Source organism: Mus caroli, unplaced genomic scaffold, assembly GCF_978045245.1.
Source record: "Mus caroli unplaced genomic scaffold, Mus_caroli_1 scaffold_5, whole genome shotgun sequence".
Lineage (NCBI taxonomy): Eukaryota > Metazoa > Chordata > Mammalia > Rodentia > Muridae > Mus > Mus caroli.
This window is the reverse complement of record NW_028227260.1, coordinates 20528911-20541772: the sequence shown is the minus strand read 5'-3', so window position 1 is coordinate 20541772 and position 12862 is coordinate 20528911. Positions and strand designations below refer to the sequence as shown.

The following is a 12862-nucleotide window of genomic DNA, read 5'->3' as shown; positions in this document are numbered from 1 at the left end:
ATAATTTTGTCTTTTGAAGTGAATAAAATGAGAGGCTGATGCTATAGATTCCAACAAGTACTTGAACTGTACCCCTCTCTGTTTTTTGTTGTTTTGGGGTTTTTTGTTTGTTTTTGAGGAACTATAGGGCATGAGGCCCTTGTTCTTTAAGATGTTTCCATGAGGTTGGCTAGGAATACATAGGTCTCTCTTTTAGGGTAAAAAGCCCAGGATCCCTACGTTCTGCAGGACTAACTAGTTTCTTTTCTCTTTGGCAAAAGGGAAAAGGACTCAGAATTGAATCAGAAGAGGCCTCAGTACATCAAAGCAAAAGAGAATACATCCCACAAAATCAAGAAGCTTGAAGCAGCCAAGAAGTCTCTTCAGAATGCTCAGAAACATTATAAGAAACGTAAAGGTGACATGGATGAGCTGGAGAAGGAGATGCTGTCGGTGGAGAAGGCCCGACAGGAGTTTGAAGAACGGATGGAGGAAGAGAGTCAGAGTCAGGGCAGAGACTTGACCCTGGAGGAGAACCAGGTAAGTCTTGAAAGGGTCCTGGCAAAGAGATTGGTGACTTAACATCGGCTGACTTGGTGACCTGTCCTCTTTTTCCTGTCTTAACACAGGTAAAGAAATACCACCGATTGAAAGAAGAAGCTAGCAAGAGAGCAGCTACTTTGGCTCAGGAGCTGGAGAAGTTCAATCGAGACCAGAAAGCTGACCAGGACCGTCTAGATCTGGAAGAGCGGAAGAAAGTAGAAACAGAGGTAGGCAAAAATTGAAGGATGAGGTGTGGGAGTGTAGCTCAGCAGCAGTGTGTGCTTAGCATATTTACCCTGAATTCAATTCCCAGCATCGACCACAACAAAACAATCAGGGGTGATAATCCCTAAATAAGGTAATAATGATAGTCTTAATAAGAACAGAAATTTATATGTATCAGGCAGCTACTGTGTGCTAAACACTATGCTTAACATATATTCACTTATTTAAGTTCATTTATGATTACCTTTAAGGGATGGTTACTATTATCCTCACTTTCAAAACGAGGAAACTATTACAGTGGTGAAGTAATCTGGGGCTTAATAATAACAGCAATCCCATAATTACTCAGCTGCAGGTTTAGGATGAACCTGGGCAGTCTGTCTCTAAAGCTCACACTGTTGCCAAGTATACTTCACTCACTGCCATTCTACTATTAGTATTAATGTGTACCCTAGATTAAGTACTTACTACAGCTTGCAGATGAGACAGCAAGGTCAGAGAAGTCTGTGAAGCTTTACTTTGCTTGGGTTTGAGCCTTAGATTGCTGAGGAACCCTGGCTTGGGTACAGTACTCCTGAGAGATTTTGGAGCCCTTAGAAGCCCTAATGGAGCAGTAGACTGGACTTTGTGTTTCTGCCTTGTAGTAGGCCTCCTGTATTAGATCATGACAGTTTATGTTGGACTGTTGGAATTTTGGGTAAGTGGGGTCAATAGGGGTGTAAGTCGAGACCACATGAACTTGGGTTAACTGGTTCAGCCTCTAATAGTGGTATGCATTTATTATCCAGGCCAAGATCAAGCAAAAACTGCGGGAGATTGAAGAGAATCAGAAACGGATTGAGAAGCTAGAAGAGTATATTACCACTAGCAAGTATGTGGCTCTGCAATCCTCTCTTTACCCTCCACATTCTTCCATGCTCATCCTGCCCCTCTTTTTGGGTCTGCCAGAGTCCTTTAGTCACAAGTCTTATCTTACCAGCCAGGTTAACTCCTGTGTTTCTTTACTTTGTAGGCAGTCTCTAGAGGAGCAGAAGAAGCTAGAGGGAGAATTGACGGAAGAAGTAGAGATGGCCAAGCGTCGTATTGATGAGATCAATAAGGAGCTGAACCAGGTGATGGAGCAATTAGGGGATGCACGCATTGACCGGCAGGAGAGTAGCCGCCAGCAGCGAAAGGCAGAAATAATGGAAAGCATCAAGCGTCTCTACCCTGGCTCTGTGGTAAGACTGGAGGGGACTCTTTCTGAGTATGTATTCAGACTCCCTGTCAACCTTCTGTGTTCTGTGGTAGATTTTCTATGGAGAGACATGATACACACCTACTCACCTCAGAAAGGGAACGTAGTCCAGTAGAGTGAACCAGTGAGTTTTTCCTAGCATTACTAACAAGAGTATGAGTGAGAGATTACTTAAGAGCAGGAATGACTTTTAAAAAGTAGGTGTATCACCAAAAAGCCCACTCTATGGTGGATGACAGCTCACAGAAGCAACAGTGCTGGAGCTCTTGGCAGTTTTCAGTCAGCTCACTAGTTAAGACTCTCCTATTTCTCTAGCTGTCTGTCAGAGACTCCTCCTCCAGTAGGTGTTTACTTCTATAAAGCTGAGGAACATCTTCTAGAAACTTCCAAGTTTCCACTTTCCCAGACATGAAACTAAAGTGCCTCAGGAGCATTCTCCTCCCTTCTGGAGGGAATGCCAGTTGGGAGGAGATTGCTATAGAACACTCTGTGAAGACAGGGTAGCTATTCCTACTTTTATATCAGGGAAAATGGAAACTCAACTAGATTATCCTACCCAAACAGACATAGCTTGGGCTGGAGAGATGGCTCAGAGTTAAGAGCACTGTCTACTCTTCTTTAGGGCCTGAGTTTGGTTCCCAACACCCACATCTTGACTCACAATGTCTGTGACTTCAGTTTCAGGGGATCTGGTACCCTCTTCTGGCCTATGAGGAGACAAATCACACATGGGTATACATGTAGACAAAACATATACGTATAAAATAAAAAAATAAATAAATGATAAAAAGAAAAGAAAAGCATGTGAGAGAACTGTTCATGTCCTGGTTTTTGTTTTCAGTTTAAATTTTCTATTTACTGGGAGCTAGAGAGATGATGGCTCGATGATTAAGAGCACTTGCTCTTTCAGAAGATTTAATGTAACAGTTGGTTTACAACTGTCTATAACCACAGCTCCAAGGGATCCAGTGCCCCCAGCCTTTGAGGGCATGGCACATACACACATGCAGACACTCTTACACATAATTGTAAAAACTGTGTATGTGTGTACTTGTAAGGACATGTACCACGCAAGAATGGGGCTTGGAGAACCTGAGGTGTGAGTCCTTGTTATCAAGCTTATTTGAGAAAAGAGTCCTGTGTTGGTTTTTGACTTTTTTCTTTGTGTATGTATGTGCACCACATGCATGCCTGGTGCTTGTGGAGTTCAGAAATCATCAGATCTCCTGGAACTAGAGTTGTGGGTGGTTGTGAGCCACCATGTGGGTAGTGGGAGTGCTCTTAACAACTGAGAAATCTCTCCAGACCCTCATGTTTTTTTCTGCTATGTATACCAGGGTAGGTGGCCCACAAGCTTCCTGGGATTTTCTGCCTCCACTTCCCATCTCCCCATAGGAACTAGTTGGGTTGCAGACAATGTGTGCTACCGTGTCCATGGATTGTATCGGTTCTAGGGATTCATATCTAAGTCTTAACTCCTACGTGGCGACTACTTTACTCACTGAGCCATCTCCATGGCTGTCATGTGCTCTTTTAATTACAATTGCATCTTTCTGATGCGTTTGTCTTGCTATATCCATTCCTCTTTGGGGGATGGGGACAACAAAGAAGGTTTTGGGAGGGGGATAGGTAGACTAGTAATTGCTCTTCAAGAAAGTAGCTTTCTGTAGTTTTCTATGAATTCCATTGACTGTTAGGGGACCCCTGGGCTTTATCAGAACTTTTGACTTCTGCACCTAATTCTGAGTTCCCAGGTGCCGTGAATTTTTATCCTTCTGTACTATTTTGTTTCTGAGTTTAACTTAGTTTGGTTCTATAAATACACGCTCAGCATGCCTGTAAGTGCTACTAGGGAAGTGGAAATACTTATAAGTTACACTCAGTATGTACTTTTTAACCCCCTAAGGGTTCCTCTGTGTGGCTCTGGAGCTATGTTGTCTTGGAACTTAATCTGGAGAGCAGGCTGGTCTGAAACACATAGAAATCCACCTGTCTCCTGAGTGCTGGATCAAAGGCGTGTGCCACCACCGCCCAGCTGAAGTCATTACTCTTATCTCATCGCTCTTGAGAAACTATGCTTGATTCTAGGGGTGGAATAAGGAATCTAGTAAAAGTTACCTACTTTATTGGGTGCTTGTCAGAATTTGAGATAATGTATTTAAGATCTCTGTCAGTGCTTGCTAGGTAATGGTCTATGAAATGATTAAAGACATTTTGAAAACTGATTATAGATTCAGATGTGACTGCCTGAGGCTGTCACTGGCTTTGGAGCAAGAGTAGGGTTTTCCTATATAGTATGAGGTCTGCTCTGTGAGATGGGATAAAACCAAAGTGTTCCTTCTACTCTCACACAGCATTTCATTTCTAATACCAGATGTATGTGTGTGTACACACATCTGTCTGTCTGTCCCTAACAGCACATGTGTAAAGATCAGAGGAAAACTTGCAGAAGTCAGTTCTCTCCTTCTACAGTGTTTGTTCTAGGAATATAAGTGCCCTTACTTACTGAGCCTCCTCTTGAATTATCTAGAAGCACCCTCAACACAGAACACTTCCTTCCTTCCTTTCTTCCTTCTTCTCTCCCTCCCTCCCTCTTTCCCACCCTTCCCTTGCCTTTCTTCCCTTTCCCTTTCCCTTTCCCTTTCCCTTTCCCTTTCCCTTTCCCTTTCCCTTTCCCTTTCCCTTTCCCTTTCCCTTTCCCTTTCCCTTTCCCTTTCCCTTTCCCTTTCCCTTTCCCTTTCCCTTTCCCTTTCCCTTTCCCTTTCCCTTTCCCTTTCCCTTTCCCTTTCCCTTTCCCTTTCCCTTTCCCTTTCCCTTTCCCTTTCCCTTTCCCTTTCCCTTTCCCTTTCCCTTTCCCTTTCCCTTTCCCTTTCCCTTTCCCTTTCCCTTTCCCTTTCCCTTTCCCTTTCCCTTTCCCTTTCCCTTCCTTCCTTCCTTCCTTCCTTTCAGAGACAAGGTCCATAGACTATATTCTCCTGGCTGGCCTAGAACTCATTATGTAGAGCAAGCTGTCTTTGAACTCACAAAGATCTGCCTGCCTCTGCTTCCTGAGTCTCAGGAATAAAGACTTAGATGAACATACTCTACACGAACACAGAACTTTCAAGGTTTTTGGTTGGTTTTGTTATCTATTTAGACTTATTTTAATTGTAGGGGTGTGTGTGTGTTTCTGTTTGTGAGTATATATTTGTGAGTGAAGATCCTTTGGAGCAGGAGTTATATGTGGTTGTGAGCCATCTGACATGAATGCTTTGAACTGAGCTCAGGTCCTCTGCAAGAGCAGCAAGGACTCTTTAACAGCTGATTTCATTTCTACAGTCCTGAGCTTTTGAGTTTTTATGGAGGGTTTATTTTATAGGCATGATAGATTAAGTCATTGCCTATTGCTGATGAACTCAGCTTTTAGTCATCGTTTCTTTTTAGGTGTGGGACAGGGGACTAGAAGGCCCAATCCTCTAATCCTGCCTTGGTCTCTGTAATGACTAGCTCTCGTGAAAGTTACCTAGGAGTAGTCACTGATCAGTCAACTCATTATGATTTTAGTTTTTGGAACTGTATCAGAAATCATAGTCAAGCTAAATGTATGTTTTATAATTTCATAGTCCCCGCTTGGTCTTTGAACATAAATCTTTTACATCAAAATAACTGTAAGTCAGAAGATACTGGTGTGTTACTATAATCTCATTTAGCTATAAGTTAATGAGTAACCATTCACAAAGGTTCTTTGCACGCCTTTAATATCAGGAGTTGGAAGGCACAGGCAGGAATATCATGAGTTTGAAGTCAACCTGGGGTAACCAGGGAGATCTAGGTTAGTCCCAGCTAAATAATGAGACCATGTTTCAAAAACAGAAAAATTAGTGTATCGTATTCAAGAATGTTTTCTGGGGGAGGCTGTTAAGTCTTGTGGCTTTTTAGTTAATCTTGTCTGATTCCAAAAGCAATAGTCTGTCTTAGGAAACCTATAGCTTCACTTTTTAAGCTTCTGATATAAGTGAACATAGAGGCAATGTGATTTCTTACTCGGTTCTGAGGTGCTAATTGGGTCTTCCATCTTTTAACATGTTTATTCAGTCCTTAATCTTCCTCTTAACCAAACTTCTATCTTTGGAAGGCACATTAGAATTGACTACTGTACTAGTCTCAATTGCTTGTAGCCATAGAAGTCTAACAAGTCCCTCCCCTCGGGCTGTTCCCCTTCCTATCTTAGTGGTATCATATAGTACAAAAGTAGAGGACTGACTGCACCAACAAGCAGCAATGAGTGTATTCATGGTTGCTTATACAGATTTTTATCTTGCCCTTCTTTGTAAGCTAGTAATTGGGATTCCTAAGCCTTGTGCTTCAGTTTCCCTTCTTCCTTTATATTCAGTATGGCCGCCTCATTGACCTCTGCCAGCCTACACAAAAGAAGTATCAGATTGCTGTGACCAAGGTTTTAGGAAAGAACATGGATGCTATTATTGTAGACTCAGAGAAGACAGGTCGGGATTGTATTCAGTATATCAAGGAGCAACGTGGAGAGCCTGAGACCTTCTTGCCTCTTGACTACCTGGAGGTAAGGCTTGTGGAGGGGTTTGGGGTCAAGGCAGTGTTGTGGGCCCCTCACCTTGGCTTTATGTATTCTGTTGCTTCATAAGATTCTTCACACAGGTGAAACCTACTGATGAGAAACTCCGGGAGCTGAAGGGGGCCAAGCTAGTGATTGATGTAATTCGTTATGAACCACCTCACATTAAAAAAGCTCTGCAGTATGCTTGTGGCAATGCCCTTGTTTGTGATAATGTGGAGGATGCTCGACGCATTGCTTTTGGAGGTCACCAACGCCACAAGGTATGCACCTCCCCCCTTCTCAGGTTGGAGTTGGATAGGCTCAGTATTGGAGATTCCTATGTTCACCTTCTTCTCTTCTCTTCCTGATGTGTATAGACAGTGGCGTTGGATGGCACCCTGTTCCAGAAGTCAGGAGTTATCTCTGGTGGAGCCAGTGATCTCAAGGCAAAAGCACGGCGCTGGGATGAGAAAGCAGTAGACAAACTGAAAGAAAAAAAAGAACGTTTGACAGAGGAGCTAAAAGTAAGGCACAAGTAACCCTGACCCTTAGGATTAGGGTTCCTGAGCTCAGGTTGGCCACTTAGCACATGGTCCTTTTTTCTTTTCCTCTTCAGGAGCAGATGAAGGCAAAACGGAAAGAGGCAGAACTGCGTCAAGTGCAGTCTCAGGCCCATGGGCTTCAAATGCGGCTGAAGTACTCACAGAGTGACCTAGAACAGACGAAGACAAGGCATCTTGCCCTGAATCTCCAGGTAGGTTTCCCTGGGACTGGGGAGCTATCCACTTGTCTTCCATTTTGTTCAGGATAGCATAGCATAGTATAGTCAGGCACTGGGACGGGGTGGAGGTGTCTAGATCTTCTATCCCCTGTATTTATTCCATTAAACAACTTACTTAACTTCTTATTGTCAGTTTTATCCTCTTGACCTAACAAATGGAAAGTATTGTGTATTTTGTGTGGTTATTGCAAAGATGGAATGATTTAATACCTACAAAGTTCTTAGAACAGTTGACATTAAATAAATGTTAGGTACTGTTATTAGCACAGTTCAGTCAATAAATATTGGGACTTCTAAAAGTCAATTGAGAGTGAACAACAGGGCCAGTATAGTGGCATATACCTATGGTCCCAGTACATTGGAGAGAAGATTGGAGCATTCAAGGCCACCGTGAGCTGTATAGTGGGATCACATTTCAAGGGAAAACACACACACACACACACACACACTGATCTACAGGCATTTCACTATCTGTAGGTTGGAGTACTGTTATAGCTTCCTCAAACTAGAATTGTTACATAATACCTAGACTTACCTTACTTACCTTCTTGTGAAAAACAGTCCAACTTCTAAAACGTATTTGGCCCAGGGGTTATCAATAAGGGATTAATGGACCCATCCGTATAGATTGAAGGTGGCTGAACTGGGAACGGGGGAAAATATGAGAGTTCTAACAAGAGATTTTTGGAGATGTGACTTGGTACTAAGTCAGGCTTTGTCAGTGTTTGCTGACCATGGGGTTAGTACTGACAAGAAAATTCTTTTTCTTCACAAAGCCTGGTGTCTTATTTTTCAACCTATTGACTATAGGAAAAGTCTAAGCTGGAGAGTGAACTAGCCAACTTCGGGCCTCGCATTAATGATATCAAGAGAATCATACAGAGCCGAGAGAGGGAAATGAAAGACTTGAAGGAGAAGATGAACCAGGTTGGTAGAGGGTGGGCATGCCAACATATGTACCAGGACAAGACTAGATTTGTTAAGTAGGAGTTTAGCCAGTAATACCTCTGCCCTCCCTGACTTTTCCCTCAGGTGGAAGACGAGGTGTTTGAAGAGTTTTGTCGAGAAATTGGTGTGCGTAACATCCGAGAATTTGAGGAAGAAAAGGTGAAGCGGCAGAATGAAATTGCCAAGAAACGGTGAGTGAAAGTGTTTTTATGAGATAATGGGATATATGCCTGCACTCTGCCATCCTTGATAGTCAGTCATGTGTGTCCTAGGGCAGCAACCAATTCTTAGAACCATATGAACTTATTGTAGGGACCTGAAAGAACAGAGAAGTCTTGAATAATCGTTTTTATAAAATAAGACAGTGATGCCTCTCTTGTGGCATTATGAAGAAGATGAGATGAAATAACCTTTGTGAATTATTCAACATAATGAAGAGCACCTACCAAGAACAATAAGCATCCCCTACTAACATTATCAGGAGTTCCACAAGAACATCAAGCCACACAGCCATAACATATGCAGAGAACCTAGTTAGCTCAGACCCTTACAGGCTCCTTGATTGTCTCTTCAGTCTCTGAGAGCACCTACCAATGCTGCTCAGTCAACCTGTGGGCCATGCACTTATGGTGTCCTTGAGCCCTCTAACTCCTATAGCCCTTCCTTCCTCTCTTCCTTAGGGTTTCCTGAGGAGCTGTGGGTCTCTGCATCTGCTCCCTTCAATTGCTGGATGAAGCCTCTCTGATGATGATTGGGCTAATAAGCTCAGGTCTCTGAGTATAGCAGAATATCATTAGGAATCATCTCATTGACCTTTTTATTTCTTTACCAGTCGTGTTTGGTGTTCTATCCTAGATCTCTGGATTATCCAGCCTGTGGTTCCTTTCTGGCTCCAGGCAGTGTCAGGAGGCATGGGCCTCATGTTGGGCCAGTCATTGGTTGGCCACTCCCAAGTTCTCCTCCACCATTACTCCAGGATATGTTGCAGGCAAGACGAATTGTAGCTCAAAGGGTTTGTGGCTAGGTTAATGTCCTAGTCCCACCCCTGGAACTCTTGCTTGGTTCAGGCTCTGTATCCCCAATTACTAGGAGTCTCACTAGGGTCACCCTTATAGATTCCAGGAAGTTTTCCATTGTACTAAGTTTCCTCATCACACCTGAAATGTGCCCCAATTCCAGTTCCCTCTTCCAGTACTCTCCATCCCCACCGGTTCACCCCGAGTCTACCTGCAAAATCTATTCTATTACCTTTTTCCTGGGAGATCTGTGCATCCCCCCTCCCTCTTTGTGCTCTTCTTGTTATTTAGCTTCTCTGGGTCTGTGGATTGTAGCATGGTTATCATTTACTTAACAGCTAATACCCACTTATAAGTAAGTACATACTATGTTTGTCAGTAACCTCATTCAGGATAATTTTTTTCTAGTTACATCCATTTACCTGCAAATTTCATGATTATTTTTGTAACAACTGAGCAGATTCCATTGTGTAAATGTACCACATTTTCTTTTCCATTCTTTGGTTGAGAAACATCTAGTTTGTTTCCAATTTCTGGCTATTTATGAATAAAGCTGCTATGTGCATAGGTGAACTGTTGTCTTTGTGGTAGGATAGAGTATCCTTGGTGGGTATATACTGAAGAGTGGTATAGTTGGGTCTTGAGGTAAATTGATTTCCAGTTCTCTGAGAAACTGCCATATTGATTTCCATAGCAATTGTACAAGTTTGCACTCCCTTCAGCAATGGAGGAATATTCCCCCTTGCTCCACATCTCTCCAGAATAAGCTGTTGCATGCAAGACAGTGACATTTTGTAAGAATGTACATTTTAAAGACTTATCTTTATTTCTTTGAGTGTGTGTCGAGGGGGGAGATTGCCATGTGTGTGCTAGTGCCCACAAAAGCCAGAAGACTTCCCTGGAACTGGCATTAGAGGTGGTTGTGGGATACTTGGTTTGGGTTCTGGGAACCCAGGTCCTCTGAAAGAGCAAAGAGCTTTTAACCACTGAGCTGTCTCTCTAGCCCAGGATGTGTGTCACTTTGAAGTATATTTACAGTAAGAGGAGATAATGGGATAGAAATGTAGGGTTGAATAAAGAAGATAAGGAAAGGGTTTTGCATAGAGAGCAATGACACATCTGTTATCAACTGCCATATTGACTAGTGCAACTCATCTGAAATTGAAAAAGGAAGGAAACTTAGAATCTGCCCTGAACTATCAGAAAAGGCATTAAAAGAACAAGGAATAATGAATTAGAGATCTGAAGAATGAGTGGGATTTAGCCAGCCAAGCAGGGACAGAAAGGAGTTCCAGCCAGTAAGAACAGCATGCTTAGAGGTGTGACAGGGTATGCCTTGTTCTGAATACTAAGTAGTTTTGAATGCCTGGAACATAAAAACAGGGTCAGGAGGAAAGCAGGGGAGGTGGAAAGGTCAGCAGGGGCCGGATCATGGAGGGAGGGCTTTATGAGTCATACTTAGATTGGCCTAAACATTACATACCTCAAAATTGTAGAGTTAATTACATTCCATTTGGATTATAGTGACTAATAGGTTTAAGCTGCTAGCATGACATCTGGCAGTATCTATCACAGTATATTGAGGATTGGTAGAGCAGTTGGAAGCTAGCCCTGCTTGGCTGCTAGTGCCTATATGCTGTTAATGTACTTTGAGTTTCTGAAGAGGTAAGGAAAAGGGCAATAGCAAAATAGCAGAAATTCATTGTTTTCTTTATGTTCTTACACCACCAAATCTCTGCCCCTTAGGAGCTTCTAAAGTCTTGGGGCACAGCTTAAGATGCTAGAAAGAACTGAAGCCCTTGGGTAAAAATAAGCTGACTACAGCCAGTATCCCTTGCATTGATGATGATAGCTAGCATGTACTGAATGCTTTCTTTATATATATTATTAACTCAAGAAAAGCTATAGATGAGGAATCTGCAATATAGAGAATGTAACTGAAATCACACTACTTCTAAGTTGAAGAATTGGGATATTAGTTATATTAGCCTCTACTACAGTGATGATATATAACAAAGAGCCTAGGTTCTGGTGTTAGACTTGGATTCCAGTCTCATATGATATTTGCTACCATTAGCTGTGTGGCTTTGGGCAAAGTTTTTTTAAAAACTCTTAACCATAAGTTTCCTGTGTAAAATATGGATATTAATGCCTAGTTATAGGAATTTTGAGTAAAGAAATAGAGATAATCTGCATAAAGTATATAGAAGCTTGAAGAGACTGCTAACTGGTTTCAGGTGAACTTTTTAAAATGTCTCCTAGAAAATTGGGAAGGTGCTGGAGTTTCAATGTTTAGAAGCCTGTCTTATGCTTCTGGGCACACTTTGGTGTCCATGTGAGTGGATGAGGCCATGTAACTGAGATTCAGCAGTGACCAAGAGGTCCTGAGCACTAAGTCTACTTCTACTTCCCCTTTCTTTCTACAGCTTGGAATTTGAGAATCAGAAGACTCGCTTGGGCATCCAGTTGGATTTTGAAAAGAATCAGTTGAAGGAGGACCAGGATAAAGTACATATGTGGGAACAGACGGTGAAAAAGGATGAAAATGAGATAGAAAAGCTTAAGAAGGTAAGGAAGGAGAAAGGTAAAAGACAGGGGGAAGCTGGAATAGATATTATGCACACCATTACAATACCCATCATTAATACACTTTTTATTTAAAGAAAACCACTAAGACCTTAATAGGGGAGAAGTGGTTAAGTGGCACAGAACATTTCAAAAGATTGAAGTAGCTCACAAACATAAATAACTTAGCTTTTCCAGGAATCAAAGAAATACAGATGAAAGCAGCAATTAAGTCTACTTTAATTTTCTATAAGTTAAATTTTTGAGGAATTTTGGTTTTTGGGGGGGAGTTGATGGGTTCTGATTAATAGTCTGTGTTGGGTATGTGCATATGAATGCAGGTGCCCATGAAGGTCAGAAGCCTCAGATACCCTGGAGCTGGAATTATAAGCAAGTGTGATCTGGGAATCAAACTTGGGTCCTCTTCAAGAGTAGTATGCACTCTTAACTGTTGAGCCATCTCTCTTGCCCTACATTATCTAAAAAGCTTTTATTTTACATTGCATTATGTGCCTTTGTGCACGAGTGTCAGGGTATATATATGTGCTGCTGCCCTCAAAAGTCAAAGACTTTGGATCCCCTTGGAGCTAGAGTTACAGATAGTTTTTTTGAGTCACCTGATGTGGATGCTGAGAATTGAACTCGGGTCTTCTTAAGAGCAGTACACCCCCTTAACCACTGAGTCATCTTTCCAGCCTCACATTATTTAAAAATTAAAAACAAAAACAAAATATTTCTTAGTACCTCATATGGTGCAGGAGACCAGTATTCTTACATAACATTCCAACATCCATCAAAAAGCTTCAGAATGTGTTTATGCCCTCTAACTCAGTAATACCCGCAGAGGTAATCCAGAGTCCTGGCAAAGCCTTGTGCAAACACATTGATGTTTATTACCAACATTATTTATAGTTCCAAGTTGGAGACTAGGCAGTGCCCTTGGAAAGTAGGAATTTAGAAAAATTATGCTGCATTCAGTACTTATATAATTTAGTGGTCTTTACACTTTTGTAACA

General features: G+C 42.0%; 1 protein-coding gene across 1 annotated transcript in view; it reads left to right on the top strand.

Annotated features, from left to right (window-relative positions):
- Smc1a (structural maintenance of chromosomes 1A) overlaps positions 1 to 12862 on the top strand; it is a 43143-nt gene that overhangs the window by 11392 nt on the left and 18889 nt on the right. The window contains exons 6-16 of the mRNA XM_021153232.2: positions 261 to 519; positions 609 to 749; positions 1536 to 1618; positions 1760 to 1967; positions 6357 to 6542; positions 6638 to 6817; positions 6914 to 7060; positions 7153 to 7290; positions 8128 to 8244; positions 8350 to 8456; positions 11708 to 11849. Coding sequence (XP_021008891.1) covers positions 261 to 519; positions 609 to 749; positions 1536 to 1618; positions 1760 to 1967; positions 6357 to 6542; positions 6638 to 6817; positions 6914 to 7060; positions 7153 to 7290; positions 8128 to 8244; positions 8350 to 8456; positions 11708 to 11849 — 1708 coding nt within the window. The remainder of the gene's footprint in view (positions 1 to 260; positions 520 to 608; positions 750 to 1535; positions 1619 to 1759; positions 1968 to 6356; positions 6543 to 6637; positions 6818 to 6913; positions 7061 to 7152; positions 7291 to 8127; positions 8245 to 8349; positions 8457 to 11707; positions 11850 to 12862) is intronic.